This window comes from Artibeus jamaicensis, unplaced genomic scaffold (assembly GCF_021234435.1).
Source record: "Artibeus jamaicensis isolate MK-2021 breed Jamaican fruit bat unplaced genomic scaffold, CSHL_Jam_final contig_700, whole genome shotgun sequence".
NCBI classification, from domain to species: domain Eukaryota; kingdom Metazoa; phylum Chordata; class Mammalia; order Chiroptera; family Phyllostomidae; genus Artibeus; species Artibeus jamaicensis.
Window position 1 is genome coordinate 11,461,514 of NW_026521930.1, and position 15,596 is coordinate 11,477,109.

Consider the following 15,596-nt stretch of genomic DNA (forward strand, 5'->3'; position numbering starts at 1 on the left):
ACTGAGGACTCTGCCCCGCACCCCGTGAAGGCGGGCGCGGTGCGGTGTACGCACTACGGCTGGGCGTCGGCACCCCGACCTCACCTCTCCGCAGGGAACACCTGGTTCCGGGAGTTTGCTCGGCCAGTCCCACCTCGGCCCATCCCGCCCGAGAGGTACCAACTGGCCTCCACCACTGCCGGAGCCCTTCAAGCAGAGGAGGGTCTCACCTGCAAGGTATTAATGCGCTTTCCATTAAGGTACAGAGGGAAGCTGACGAAGTTACTGTATTTTGTTACCACGTCTGGAAGAGATAAAAGAAAAACAGTAACTATAGGAAGTTTCTAGAAGTAAGAGCTCTGAAATGTGCTGCAGGGTGACTCAGCAGGCTGGGGAGAACTCATCGGTGCCAAGCTGTGTCACGGGTGGGAACCAGGGCACAGCAGGGACGCATCCAGGGCCAGGCCACTCCGAGACCATGCACCTTCTTGGTAACATAAATACAATTTTACGAGCAAATAGTGAGCCATGGAAAGCTCTTGGCACCTTCAATCTTTAGTCAGACAGGGACAGAGGAAACCACCCCACAGAAGCACCCAGCTCCGGTTCTCAGTGAAGCCTGGGCTCCAAAGCTGGCTGGGTGGACGAGCCAGCAACACCTGACAGCTCGGGGGGATGATGAAAGGGCTGTGCGAGACCCCAAGTGACCAAAGATGAAGCGCTGCCCACAGGGAGGAAGAAAGAACAGAACCTGACTTTGCCAACAGTCAGGAGGCGAAGCCTTGCCCCTGGTTCCACGCAGAGTCAGCCCAGATTCTGTCCTAGGATGGTCTAGGCAGCCAACCTCTGGAAGCCCCCACCCACTCTGCCCGGGGTCTCCCGCACACTGCACTCAGACAGAATCTCCTAAAACACACCATCAGGAGGTGCCTCGCTGACCTGGCGCCAGCACCCACATGTCCAGAGAGGCCCAGGCTCCCACTCACCTTGAACCCGGGCCTCGCTGGCGAACTCTCTGCAGTCTGACTTGAGGTGGATGATGATTTTGGTCCCGGTTCTAACTCCTGAGGCTTCAGCTATTTCAAATACTCCAGACCTAAGACACACGGGAGAGGGAAAGACAGCGCCACACGTTAGCACTGACAAATCCTATACGGCGAGTCCAGTGCCTCTTCCTTGGTTTTCACAAGCAGAGACCAAACTGACACAGAAAAAGGCAGCCATAGCCGCACCTTTTCTGAACCCCGCTGAGCCCCCAGGCCACGAGCGTTCCCTCAGGAACGATGGCTGCTGCAGTGGGGTATGGGGCTCTCCCGCGCCTGAGCTGTGCTCTGGCCTGGCCTCCTCTCATGTGTGGGACTAAAACAGCAGCAGCAGGCAAGACTCAGTCTGGAAAGCAGAGTTCAGAAAGGAAGTTTGGGGGCTGTTGAAACAAAGGCTCACATTTGGCTTAGGTACCACCCTCCTCAAATACAGTCTTGAGATCATCCTGTAGCTTGCACCGAACTAACTTCTAAGAAACGGCCCCCGTGCAGGCTGCAGAGCAAAGCAAGCAGCTGTGAGGGGAACTCCTGAGGCCTGGGCTGGTGGGAAAGCGGGGCCAGGCCAGGGGTCAAACCTGGAAACTCCAGGGTCAGGAGGAATCAAGAACAAGCTCCCACAGAACAAAGTCCGTGGAGGGCACCCGAGTATGGGGGCAGCAGGGGCACAGCCAGACCACGGGTCAAGGAGCCGCACCTGGAACGGTCCCCACTCCAGTGCACAGTCGTGGAGCCCAAAGAGACACCACAGGCCACTGGGGTCAGGAAGCAGCTGGCCCTCGAAGTGTGAGCTTCGGGCTCCCAGCGAGAGGCCCGGGAAGGCCCGCTGGCATTTTCTGAGGGTCTAACTTTCTAAACGAAGTGGCGATGCTTCAGCTGAATCCCACTCTGCATGTCAGGTGACACTTGGCTGCTTTGGTTCCGAGACAAAGGGGACACCCCCTGAGTGTGATTTGGGGGCCCCGCCATCACTTACTCACCCATCTGAAAGCCACTGGAAACCAGGGCTGCCTGGGCTGGCTGAGCGGGAAAAGACCTCAACTCTGTCGGCCACCATGAAAGCCGAGTAGAAACCCACTCCAAACTGGCCAATGATCTTGCTGCTGGCCTCCGCCTGGGACTGCAGCGCATCCAGAAAGGCCTGCAGTGGCAAAGACTGGTCAGAGAAGGGCGCCCCTTCCCCAGAGAGGACTGACGTTTGCGACTCCCTGGGCGTGCTCCTCTAACAAGGCCTGAGACCGCTTTGAACCCCCAGGACAACCACATTCAATACTCTCCCCCCATCTCACAGACGACAGTGACACCGCGCAGTAAAGCGATGATGTGCCCGAAGACCTCCAGCTGGGCGGCGGAGGGACTGATTCTGTACTTGATTCGCAGGGCCCATGACCCTGCCTGTCAGCCACAGGCCCGAGGGTCACACGCTCCGGGTGTGAGGGACAGGCGGTGTGCACGGCTGCACGCGTGCTCCCTGCGGGACAGGGCAGCCCCGAGTGTCAGTGGCTGCAGCGGTGTGACCGACGACTAGGTGTCTTCTGCGTGTCTCAGAGTCTAGGCTTCGAGGGGATGTGGCCCACACCTAGTACCTGCTTTGTGTGGCGCCACAGGCGCTTAACTACTGCAACTCACGTTACCAAGTTTCCTAAGATTAAAAGTCAAATAAAATGAACACGCTCATCGTTACAAGTACTGTCCAAAGGAACGTTCGGATATGATATAAATGTTCTATATGGTCTAATATGGTAGCTCTGACCTCATCTGGCTACTGAGCACTTGAAAGGTGGCTAGTACAACCAAGGAACTGAATTTTAAATTGTATTTAACTTTAAATTAAATGGCATGTGTAGTTAGTGGCTACTGTATGAGATGGCACACCTTGATAGCAATGCAACAATAAATGTAACAGGAGGAGTAAGTTTGATAAAGTTTCTTAAAGTTGGAAATTTCTGTAAATCCTTCTGGACCAGTAATTAGAATATTTTCAAGCACTTGGCACAGAGTTGCCACTGTAAGAACCACTTAGGCCCCAAAACAACAAGATGTGGCCTGATTGGTGTGGCTCAGTGTGTTGGGCATCAGCCCACAAACAACAGGTCGCTGGTTCGATCCCCAGGCAGGGCACATGCTGAGGCTGCAGGCCAGGTCCCCAGTTGGGGGTGTGTGAGAGGCAACCAATCGAGGTTTCTCTCCACATTTCTCTCCCTCTCTTTCTTCCTCCCTTCCTCTCTCTAAAAATAAACAAACAAAATCTTTAAACAAACAAAAAGCATTTGGTCACCAATGAGAGGCACAACGGCAGCCGAGGGCCACCAGCCTGTGTCTTGGGCTGGCACAAAAGCCACTGAGGGGCACCTTGTCCACTGGCACTTACCTCCCTCACAGGCTTCAAGTCGCACCCGCAACGGCGCTCTGCCTCCACAGCGGGAGTGTGAAGGACCACCCTGCCTGCACACAGGCCAAAGTAACTCCCGGGAACGGTCCTGCCTGAGAGGAAGGTCGCTGACCCCCGCCTGCCCTCTGCACCTCAAGCCTACGCAGCCCCAGGGATCGGCCAGGAAACGACTCGGAGGAAATGGCACATTCCAGACTCAGACCGACGGGCTTTGAACAAACCTCGGGCTGGCCAGTTTCTACCTACCCGTGAAGTACTTATTTCAGCCTTTTCATCTATCAAATAATAGAAACGGCCTCGGCTGTCCCCCTGATGACACAGGGAAACCATGTCACGTGGTGTTTCCATAGCCCCGACAGAGCACTCACACGGGAGAACCTTCCTACCGAGGCTGGCGTTCACGCCGGGACCTGCCCTCTCCAGGGAAGCTGCTCTTCAAGGGGGAAGAAAGGAGCACTGGTGGGGGGCTTACCTTTGACCCCGATCTGGCGATTGTTCCCAGGTTGGACACCAACTCTTCTTGCGTCATCCCGATGCCCGTGTCCTAAAGAGAGAATCACACTAAGTGACAAAGTGCTGGCACCTGGGGGAGTGGGACGAGGTGTGCGGACACCCTGGGGCACAGTGGCATCAATTACACTTGCCAGGCAGGGCCCGGCAAAGTAATGCTGCAGAGTCGTCAGAAAAGACAGATTCGAGTCCTACCAGCCCTACGTCACGAGAAAAACCTCCCTAGAGGTTAGACACGTAGATCAAAGACAGAAAACCAACTGAAAAATAGAGCTGTACAGCGTGTCACTGGATTTCTGACACAGGTTCCAAGATAATTCGATGGAGGAATTGAAGAACAAACGGTGCTGAAACACTGGGTAGCCACCTGCAAAAAATAAAGACCAGCCCTGACCTTACACTGTACCTGCAAATTGACCACAGACCCAAATGTAAGAGCTAAGACTGTAACACTTCTAGAAGAAAACCTAGGAGAATATCTTTATAACTTTGGAATAGGCAGAGATTTCTTACTTAAGTCACTAAAAGCATAAAGTACAAAAGAAAAAAGTGATAAACTAGACTTCACTAAAATTAAAAATAGGTATTTTTCAAAAGCCACCCCTAAGAAAATAAAACCACCCTCTAGTGTGAGGCAAGCCACACACTAGAAGATATCTGCAAAGTGTATCTCTGATACAGGATTTTCATTAAGAATACATAAAGAACTCTTACAATTCAATAAAGACAAACACCCCGATTAACAATGAGCAAAATATGTGAGGAGACATTTCACAGAAGATATACAAATGACCAACACATGAAACAATGCTAACAGCACCAATCGCTAAGGAAATACTAATTAAAAACCACAGTAAGATACCCACTAGAATGGCTAAAATTAAAAGACCGACAATAACAAGCGTTAGCAGGGATGTGAAGCAACTGGAATTCTCAAGTGCTATTATTAGGAATGCAAAATTAAACACCCAATTTGGAAAAGTTTGGAAGTTTCTTACAAAGGCAGACAGGCACTCACTCTACAACCCAATCCCACTCCTAGGTATTTACCCGAGAGAAATGAAAACATGTCACACAAAAACTTAAACTCCAATGTTCACAGCAGTTTTATTCCTAACATCCTCACACTATGCTCATCAACTGGTGAGTGGACAAACTGCAGCACTGCACCCACACAGTGACAAAAAGGGACAAGCTACTTGATACATTTAACAACACAGATGAACCTCAAAAGCACTATGATTGGTGAAAGAAATCAGACTCAAAAGACTACCAACTCTGTGACTCTATTTCTATGAAATCCTAGAAAATACAACAGAAGGAGATCAGTGGTTGCTAGAGGCAAGGAAGAGGGAAGGGAGTGCGGGGTGATGACGTCGTGATGGGGTGGGCGACTGCACAAAAGTGTACGCTGGTCAAAAAAATCAACTGTACTCTGTACACTTGAGCTCAGTGAACTTTATTGTATGTAAATCATACCTCAATAAAGTGTGTTAAAACACAAAGAAAAGCACACACATGCACAGACCAGAGAGAATAAGTGAAGAAGAGAGCACAAGAGATGCCCTACAGCAAAATCCTGAGCAGGCAGATCAGCGTACTTGGCAGAGGCAGGAGTCCAAATGAAAGGTGCTTACCCGGACCCCAACTGCCTCGCCGGCAGATGCACACCCCACAACTCCATCCGTGACCCGGGGACGAGAGGTCCCGAAGCAGCTACCTCAGGAACATAATGTCCCCTCCAAAGCCACTGCCTGATCTCCTTTGCTGATGTAACTTTTTTATCTTAAAATTTTCAAAAGGTTACAATAGCAACTTGAGGCCCAGAGATGCGACAACAGGCAGGCCCGCCTCCGACAGCCCACCATGTGCGGAGGCCACTGTCCAGGCACTGCTGTGACTGGTGCTGGCAGTGACTAGTGCCCGGGAGGCGTGCCGCTCGTAAGGACACAGGGCAAGGTACCTGGATTGTGAGGGTGCCTTTCTCAGTGTCAGTCTGCAAGTGAATCTCCATTTCTGGCAGCGTTTGGCCTTCAGACACCAGCTTGTGACGCATTTTTTCCAAGGCGTCACTAGCATTGGAGATCAGCTCCCGTATGAACACCTACGGGAATAAGATAGATGCGAACGCGGCAGGATCTGTTTGGTCACAGCACCTGCAGCAACTGCTGAAAGGCAGGGGAGAAGTGCCACAGAATATTCGGTGTTTTAACCATAAAGACTTTCCACTTTCCTCAAAGGCAATTTCTCCGGGGCAGGTCACACAATGGTTAAAGGCCATCACTTCTCCTCGACAGACACAGCTTTAGACAGTAAGCTCTACAGTTCCTTCCTGAAAATCAAGCCCGAAGTGAGGTATCAATCTGTCAACTAAAAGTTTAAGAAGAACCCTCTGAGAAACCGCTTCTTTCCCAGCTCTTGCCCAGGGATGACAAAATATTTCCCAAACACCTTTCTTCTACTCACTGAAGACTCTCCGGCTTCATTTAATGTGGGGTCATAAAAAACCAGACCTACCACGTTCAGGGCAAGAAAAGGCCACAGTGTCTGAAAAGCACTTTACCTCAGACAGACCTTCCACACACAGTGAGACCCACACATGGCTCGCGGGCGAGAAAGTGGTCTGATGTGATAAAGCACCCCCAGAAAACAGATGCTGGATGTCACAAAGATATGTGAATATAATATTTAACAGCCCAAGACCTGGGAATGTTTCCTGAAAAGTCCCTTTACACTTTGGAACCTGGTACTTTGCCCTTCTAAATTCTCCTTTGTAATCTAGTGATAAGGAGCACGGAAATGGTGGTTTATTTGCTAATTTTCTCAGGGCCTGTCACCCCCAGTTTTAATCTCAAAAAGGGCCTCGGTAGCCCCTCCCTGCTCCTCTCTACAGAGGTCCAGGGCGTCTTCTTCCTCAGCCCGACCACCCCCCTAACCTGAGGGTGGGACACCAGTTGACAAGAGAAGGGCTCCCTCATTAACATATGGGGGACTTTTAAATTATCAGCAAAACTCATTAATTTCCACAATCAATCTGGCCCAAAGAATCATCTGGATATATGTACCCAAAACAGGTTTTGGTAAAAATACTCTTGCTGGTAGCTGAGATCAGGACCTGTTAAATTTGATGCATTTTCACAGTTAATACGCTATCTGGCATTTCCCTAGAAGAGTATAAAAACAGTTTTGCCAAAGAAACCCCCCCAGTGATGAGAGTGATCGAAAGGTGCAGCACCTCCTTTTCCGAGTACAAGGAACGGGCAACAATGTCCAGAAGCTTCTTCGTCTCAGCCTGGAACTCATGTTTGGAAACGGAACCTAGTAATGAATCACAGATACGACCAATAAAACTTCATTTCTACTTCCATGCAAGAATATGCTATGTGACATTCAAAAGAATGCTTAAGGTAATAAACAAACAAAAAGGAAAGAAAGCAGCTCTCTGGGGCTCTAAGGCAGAAGGTCTCCGGAGCAGAATGAACCCAGTGGTTCCTCTCTTTCCCCTCGGAAAAGAGCAAAGGGGAGCCCAGCGCCCACCCGCCTCCCACCACTGGGGCCTGCATGCCGGGGGCCTGGGCTACTTCAAGGGACTACAGAGGCCAGTACATCCCAAAGTGTCCAATCGTGAGAACTGGTCCACCTCCAACAACCAGACACTGGATTTTACTCTTCAAAAGCAGTGGTTTCCAAATTAATTACTTAGAAAGCAAAATAACAAGAAAACCTCATTCTCTTCTTAACCTAAATATCCAAGATTCTGTTGTCTCGTTTGAAGGCTAGATATGGTCCCACTTTGGGACTGGCTCTAGAGGCTGTTTCTCTACACTTCTTAGGAAAGAAAGGACAACTTTAGCATGTGGTCCTGCATCAGCAGGGCCAATACTGAGTTTCCTTCCTGCTTCCATGATTATTAGCAGATGTGCCATGAATCACGACTCAGAAGGTGCCCCGCTGCAAACCCATGGGTGGCCACCAGAGGGGGCAAGACACATCAGAATGAAAGTCTAAAGTTCCTAGGGACAACACATTCCTCGTTTTTGGACACCCTCCCTCCAGCCAAGACCTCCCTGCATCGGAAGCGAGTGGTGGCTCCATCAGTCATTATTACCTCTGCCTCAAAAACCTCCCCTCACAAGCCAGCCAGGAGCTGAGCCTTCCCAAACCCCAACTCGGCTGAACCCAGTACCCTGCACGATCTCTGTGCTGCTGATGATGGAATGGAGGGGCTCCTCCTTCTGGCCCTCAGCAGCTTGCGAGCTGAATTGACGTCCAGGGTGGAAGCTCAAAGCCAGGTTTTGCCTGGGGCGAGTGGACTGGACTGGAGTCCTCCAAGGACACAGAGCTGGTTTCCCTAAAAAGAAACATGCACAAAGGAGAGTTAAAAAGCCTTCAGGAACAGATGCCCTGATGCATTCACAAGCACATTTGCTAGCAGACCCTCGCACATGTCCACTACCAGTAAGTATCGGAACTCGGGCGGCATTCCGGAGGCAGGCGGGGGCCATTTGGCACCACCTCCCACACATGTCCCATGGTGAGATCTTGTATAAACCTCCCGAACTCAAATCTCCCTCAAGCCTCAATGCTCACAGCCCTCACAGCACTGCATAAGTGACGGGCCAGCCTTCCTTACTTTGTAACTACAGGGAAAAACTGGAGAAGACATGCCCCTCTAAAAAGAATCCAAATTTGTAAGTGTTAATATTCTGAAACAGTCTTGTCTTCTAAACAATCTTTGTTAGGACTTCCGCCAAGATGGAGGCGTAGGTGGAAACACCTTGCGTCCGCGCGCAACCAAATCTAAAAATAAAGTTTTAACAACAATAAACACAACCAAACCACACAGAAAATCGACAATACGGAGTCCAAAGACAACGAAATGCTCAGCTAAACCAGTGAGAGGAGCGACACCAGCATCGGAGCAGGTCGGGCAAAAAAGATCCCTGACCAGGTGCAAGCAGCCGAAGTTACGGATCCCAGGTGCGGGCTAGCTACGGGGGAAACTGGGAGGACGCGCGGCTGGCTGTCTGTGGTCGGTCGGTCGAGCATTTGCGTGCAGATAAAACAGTGAAGAGGCGAGCACTGAGAGACCGCACAGTGCAGGGCGCGGACTCGCACATTTCCGCTCAGATAAACAGGCAGGGCGAGTGGTGGGACGGACTGGGCAAGTGGAGAGGAGAGGACCGCCATTGCTCCCTCTCTGACTCCGCCCCCACATACAGCATCACAAACCAGCGACCTGAGTGGCCCCGCCCTGGTAAACAACTAAGGCTCCGCTCCTCAAACTTAACAGGCACGAACAGACCAAAAATGGCTCAAGAATAACTCAGAGCCCCAGAGCCGATAAATCTAAGTGATGAAGAAATAACCAAACTTTCAGATGCACAGTTCAAAACACTGGTGATCAGGATGCTCACAGAACTGGTTGATTATAGTCACAAATTAGAGAAACATATGAAGGCTAAACTAATTGAAATGAATGGTAATGCACAGGAAACCAACAGTAATGGAAAAGAAACTGGGACTCAAATCAAGGGAGTGAACCAGAAGGAAGAAAAAAATGACCAAACAGAAAAATATGAAGAAACAAGAATTCGAAAAAATGAGGAGAGGCTTAGGAACCTCCAGGACATCTTTAAACATTCCAACATCAGAATTACAGGAGTACCAGAAGGGGAAGAGGAACAGTCACGAGTGGAAACCCTATTTGAACAAATAATAAGCGAGAACTTCCCCATTCTGGCAAAGGAAATAGACTTCCAGGAAATCCAGGAAGCTCAGAGAGTCCCAAAGAAGGTGGACCCAAGAAGGAACACACCAAGGCACATCATCATTACATTAGCCAAGATTCAAATGAAGGAGAGAATCCTAGAAGCAGCAAGAGCTAAAGGGACAGTCACCTACAAAGGAGTTCCCATCAGACTGTCAGCAGATTTCTCCAAAGAGACCTTACAGGCAAGAAGGGGCTGAAAAGAAGCATTCCAAGTCTTGAAAACCAAAGACCTACATCCAAGATTGCTCTATCCAACAAAGTTTTCATTTAGAATGGAAGGGCAGATAAAGTGCTTTTCAGATAAGATCAAATTCAAGGAGTTCATCATCACCAAGCCCTTATTATATGAAATGTTAAAGGAACTTACCTAAGAAAAAGAAGATAAAAAAAGACGAACAGTGAAAGGACAGCAAACTCACAGTTATCAACAACCACACCTAAAACAAAAGCAAACTAAGAGGACAGCTAGATCAGGAGCAGAACCATAGGAATGAAGATCACATGGAGGGTTAGCAACAGGGGAGTGGGAGAAGGAGAAGGGGGGAGAAGGTAGAGAAAATAAGTAGCACAGACAGTAGATAGAAAATAGATAGGGGGGAGGGTAAGAATAGTAGGGGAAATACAGAATCTAAAGAACTTGAGACACGTGTTCATGAACTAAAGGGGGGAAATGGTGGGAGAGGGGTGTGCAGGGTGGAGGGGAAAGGAGGGGGGAATAGAACAAATGTAATGGCATAATCAATAAAAAATGTTTAAAAAAAAGACAATCTTTGTTGATTCCTTTATAATTTTTTTGTCTAAAGCTGTCAGTTTTTTTACGTTACTGGATTTAAAAACTAAAAAGCAGTGACACTTCTACCTGTAACCAGGAAGGGGCCTCATGCTGTCTCTCGTGTTTGCTTTCTGGAGCCCGCTGCAAGGGGAGATGGAAAAACCGTCATCTGACACGGCTACCCCAGCCTGGCCGGCAGATGCGTCTTCTGCCTTTGGATGCTACAAACACATGCAGACACCCTCACTGTACCTGGCAGGAATTGATTCTTACTAGCAACTCCTCAAGACAGTGCCATGCACCAACTCCAGGGCCACCGGCCTAAGGGCTGGGGCCAGTCACTAAGTGCTCCATAGCCAGTGCTTTCAAAGATGCAGGTCAGACACGCGAGACCCCCTGCGTGGAAGTCCAGACCATACTGGCCTGTGCCTGACTGTGTGCACTGTACATGTGGAAGGGACACAAAGGAGTGATTCTGAATGTCCAGAAATGACCAGAAAATCAACATATCAACTTGACTTTTCTCTCAGCTTACTCCTGGATTTATAAATAACATGGCTTTAGCATTTACCTCTATGCAGAATACCTTAAGAACAATCTTATAACTCAAAAAATATTCAATTTCTAAACAGTCTAAATATTTAATTACCTGTGCCTTACTGCAGTGTTCACTTTATCCATATAGATAAAAAATTTCTAGGCTCTTTCTTCTGGAATCAAATATTTGGTTAGAGAGCTGAATGAACCAGGGGTTGCGCTGGTCTGCACCAGGCCAGGGGTACTGAAGTCCCTGAGCTCCCAGCCAGCCCCCAGCACTCACAGACACAGACCCCGGGCAAGCCTGTCCCACCAGGGGCAGCACTCACAGACAGAAGCAGGTTTCCCACCAAAGGCGGGGCCCTCTGCTTTAAGGCGCTGTTGAACTTCAGGGAGGAAACCAGTGAGAATGGGAGAAAGGAGAGACGTTTGAGGGAAGTCTGACCCAAGCTTCCTCAGGACAGGATCTGGATTTGAATTCTACACGAAGCACTGGCTCCAAACAGATGGACAGGAGTGTAACCATCAGAGCCACTAAAAAAGGAGGCGAAGGAGGTCCTCCTTCAGAGAGAGCAGAAAGCTCAGCAGTCGCAGACTGAGGGGTGTCTGACCACGCTGCCATGTGAGCAGCCTCACAAACACTGAAAACATTTTAGATACTTTCACCTAATATTCCCCTTACCACATTCCACCTGGCAACAGCTCCCTTCCACGTGGCCCCAGGGAAGGACTGGGCAGCAGTCTTTCGGAGTCCCCTCCCCCGGCAGCGAGATGCAGGTGGCACTTCCCATGGTCCCCGCTCCCTCTCCAGCTACGAGGGCCTCCCCTGTCCAGGCCCCTGTCCCTGCCTGCCTTTGAACTGGTCTCCCGCGACAATGTTTTCTGCAATCCATTCCTTAAATTTCCACACATTCATCTTCTGATACCAATGCTAACTTATTTCCCCAATTTTGGAGGACTTATCCCTGAATGCAATCTCATCAACTCTAAATGCTTCGGGTTGGTATTCCAGGTCCTCCACCAAACCAGCAAAATCATACCCTCTTCTGAAATCCCCAGCCCAGGTCTGCTGACATCCCTCATGCCCTTGTGCCCCACCTGTATGGTCACCAACACTAGGGTGTCTCTGCCCTTCTCTCCGTACACTCTCAAGGTTGGTCTTGGCACACAGTGAGCACCTTGTAAGTTCCTATTCACACACCCACCAAACATCAGATAACACACTACACCCTCAAGAGGAGATGCTGGTTTGCCTCACTGGTGATTTTTATTTGGAGTAAGTATTCCGGATCCACTCCATTTGCATAAAAGCAGAATTTACTGAACTGATCATTTATCCTCACTTCCTGTCCCACCTCGCTCTGCTAACAGTCCTTTCCTTGACATGACTTCTGGTCCTCAGAAAAGAACAGGTTGGACTTCCGCCAAGATGGAGGCACAGGTGGAAACACCGTGCCTTCTCGCACAACCAAGTTTAAAGACAACAAAGTTTTAGTAACAAAAAACGCAGCCAAAACACAGAAAATTTACAAAGTCCAACAACAAGGAACCTTTCAGCCAGACAGGTAAGAGGGGCGAAACCAGCAGCGAAGCGGGGTCAGGCAGGAAAGATCCACGGGACTGACCCGGGTGTGCGACCCAGGCACACCGGCAGCTGTGGGCAGATCCCAGGTGTGGAGTAGCAATGGGCGGACCCACTGAGGGCACAAGGCAGTGATTGCAGTCACACATTCACGTGCAGATAAACCAGCAAAGGAGCGAGCAGTAAGACAGACCATACAGGCCCCAGCGGTGGGAAGCAGCAGAGGGGACCGCCATTGCCCCCTTTTAACCCCGCCCCCACGTACAGCGTCACAACCCAGTGACCTGGGTAGCTCTGCCCTGCTGAACACCTAAGGCTCTGCTCCGCCTACATAACAGGCGCCAACAGACCAAAACTTGGCTCAAGAAGACCTCAAAGCCCCAGAGCCCATAAATCTAAGTGATGAAGAAATAGCCAACCTATCAGATGCACAGTTCAAAACACTGGTGATCAGGATGCTCACAGAACTGGCTGGTTTTAGTCACAAATTAGAGGAACAAATGAAGGCTAAACTAACTGAAATGACGGGAAATGCACAGGAAACCAATAGTGATGAAAGGAAATTGGGACTCCAATCAAGGGAGTGGACCAGAAGGAAGAAAAAAATGACCAAACAGAAAAGAATGAAGAAACAAGAATTCAAAAAAATGAGGAGAGGCTCACCAACCTCCAGGACATCTTTAAACATTCCAACATCCAAATTACAGGGGTACCAGAAAGGGAAGAGAAACACCCATGAGTGGAAAACTTATTTGAACAAATAATAAAGGAGAATTTCCGCAATCTGGCAAAGGAAATAGACTTCCAGGAAATCCAGGAAGTTCAGAGTCCCAAAGAAGTTGGTCCCAAGAAGGAACACACCAAGGCACATCATCATTACATTAGCCAAGATTAAAATGAAGGAGAGAATCCTAGAAGCAGCAAGAGATAAGGGGACAGTCACCTACAAAGGAGTCCCCATCAGACTATCAGTGGATTTCTCAAGAGACCTTACAGGCAAGAAGGGGCTGGAAAGAGGTATTCCAAGTCATGAAATCCAAAGACCTACAACCAAGATTGCTCTATCCAGCAAAACTTTCATTTAGAATGGAAGGACAGATAAAGTGCTTCTCAGATAAGATCAAATTCAAGGAGTTCATCATCACCAAGCCCTTATTATATGAAATGTTAAAGGGACTTATCTAAGAAAAAGAAATTAAAGAAACATGAATAGTGAAAGGACAACAAACTCACAGTTATTAACAACCACACCTAAAACAAAAGCAAACTAAGAGGACAGCTAAATCAGGAGCAGAACCATAGGAATGAAGATCACATGGAGGGTTAGCAACAGGGGAGTGGGAGGAGGAGAAGGGGGGAGAAGGTACAGAAAATAAGTAGCATAGACAGTAGATAGAAAATAGATAGGGGGGGTAAGAATAGTAGGGGAAATATAGAATCTAAAGAATTTGAGACACATGGACATAAACTAAAGGGGGGGTCATGGTGGGGGCGGGGGTGTGCAGGGTGGAGGGAAAATGAAGGGGGGGAATAGAACAACTGTAATGGCATAATCAATAAAATATATTTTTTAAAAAAAAGAAAAGAACAGGTTGAACTCCCTCATTGCGTCTCAGCTAAAGCCACCCTTACCCCAAAGGAAACCAGAAATCAGAGAAAATCAAAACATTCAAAGGCTAATGACTCAGTATTTTGAGGCCCTCATAAACGACACCCTCCAGATCAGTGTGGTAGCAAGGGGAGAGGGAATAGCTGTTTATATCTGACATACATTTTTTAAATGTCCAGTCTTGTGTGTACAAATACTTTAATCAAGAACACATCTTAGGCCCTGGCCGCATGGCTCAGTTGGCTGGAGCATCGTTCGGTGCACGGAAAGGTTGCCAGTTCAACTCCTGGTCACAGCACATGGCTAGGTTGAGGGACCGATCCCTGGTTGTGGTGCGCACGAAATGCACCAGCCAATTGATGTTTCTCTCTCTCTCTCTCTCTCTCTCTCTCTCTAAAATGAATGGAAGCATGTCCTCAAGTGAGGATTAAAAAAAAGGAACACATCTTAGAGATAATGCCAAATCAGTACAGAAAGCTGCTTATTTTTTAACAAGCATAAAATATTCTATGATGGGTAAGTGTTCAACTAGCGCTCAACTGATGAGAGTTTACACTTCTCCCAGTCTTGTGCTATTGAAAATAAGGCTCTGAAGTGCTAGAGTTATCTGCCACAGGCTACTCTTCATGGAAGAAAGATGAGGATACAGGAAAATACCTGTTTTTTCCACTCACCTGTGCAAAAAAGAACACAGGAAAAGATAAACCACAAACGAGTAAGAACATGTATTCATTTCCTAGGGCTGCTGAAGCCGAGTCCTACAAACTGGGTGGATGAAAACAACAGAAATGTATTCTCTCACAGCTGTGGGGTCCAGAAAGGCAAAGTAAAGGAGCCGGCAGCGTGGACTCCTGCTGGAGGCTCCGAGGGGGCTGGCCCGCACCTCTCCCCAGTCCCGGTCCTCCTCGGCTGGCAGGTGCCTGGCTCCGATCCCTGCCTCTGTCACCACACAGCCCTCTCCCCAGTGCGTGTCCTATGTCCAAATTTACCTCTTCTTTTTAACCAATTTGTATGGATTGATTTTAGAGAGGAAGGGAGGAAGAGAGGTAAGGAGAGAGAGAAGAGAGGGAAAGAAGGAGAGAAAAACGCCACTTTGTTGTCCCATTTACTTATACAGTCATTGGTTGCTTCTTGTACATTGCCCTGACCAGAGACCGAATCTGCACCCTTGGCGTGTAGAGACAATGCTCTAGCCCACTGAGCTACCTGGCCAGGGCCCAAATTCACCTCTTCTTACAAGGACGCCAGTTACACCGGACGTGGGGCTTAACTATAACACAACATGATGTCACCTCAAGTTACTACATCTGCAGAGGCCCCACTTCCAAACAGGGTTCCGAGAGTTAGGCCTCAGACACACCTTTCGTGGGCACGCGATTCAGACCAGCAGAAACTGACTGCC

The 15,596-nt window shown here is 48.8% G+C and overlaps 1 protein-coding gene across 1 annotated transcript in view; it reads right to left on the reverse strand.

The window, feature by feature from the left end:
- Positions 1–15,596, reverse strand: part of TRAP1 (TNF receptor associated protein 1) — a 60,024-nt gene that overhangs the window by 16,474 nt on the left and 27,954 nt on the right. The window contains exons 2-8 of the mRNA XM_037154603.2: positions 8,108–8,272; positions 7,157–7,239; positions 5,885–6,025; positions 3,884–3,955; positions 2,000–2,160; positions 966–1,075; positions 210–283 (exon numbers count right to left, since the gene is read on the reverse strand). Coding sequence (XP_037010498.2) covers positions 210–283; positions 966–1,075; positions 2,000–2,160; positions 3,884–3,955; positions 5,885–6,025; positions 7,157–7,239; positions 8,108–8,272 — 806 coding nt within the window. The remainder of the gene's footprint in view (positions 1–209; positions 284–965; positions 1,076–1,999; positions 2,161–3,883; positions 3,956–5,884; positions 6,026–7,156; positions 7,240–8,107; positions 8,273–15,596) is intronic.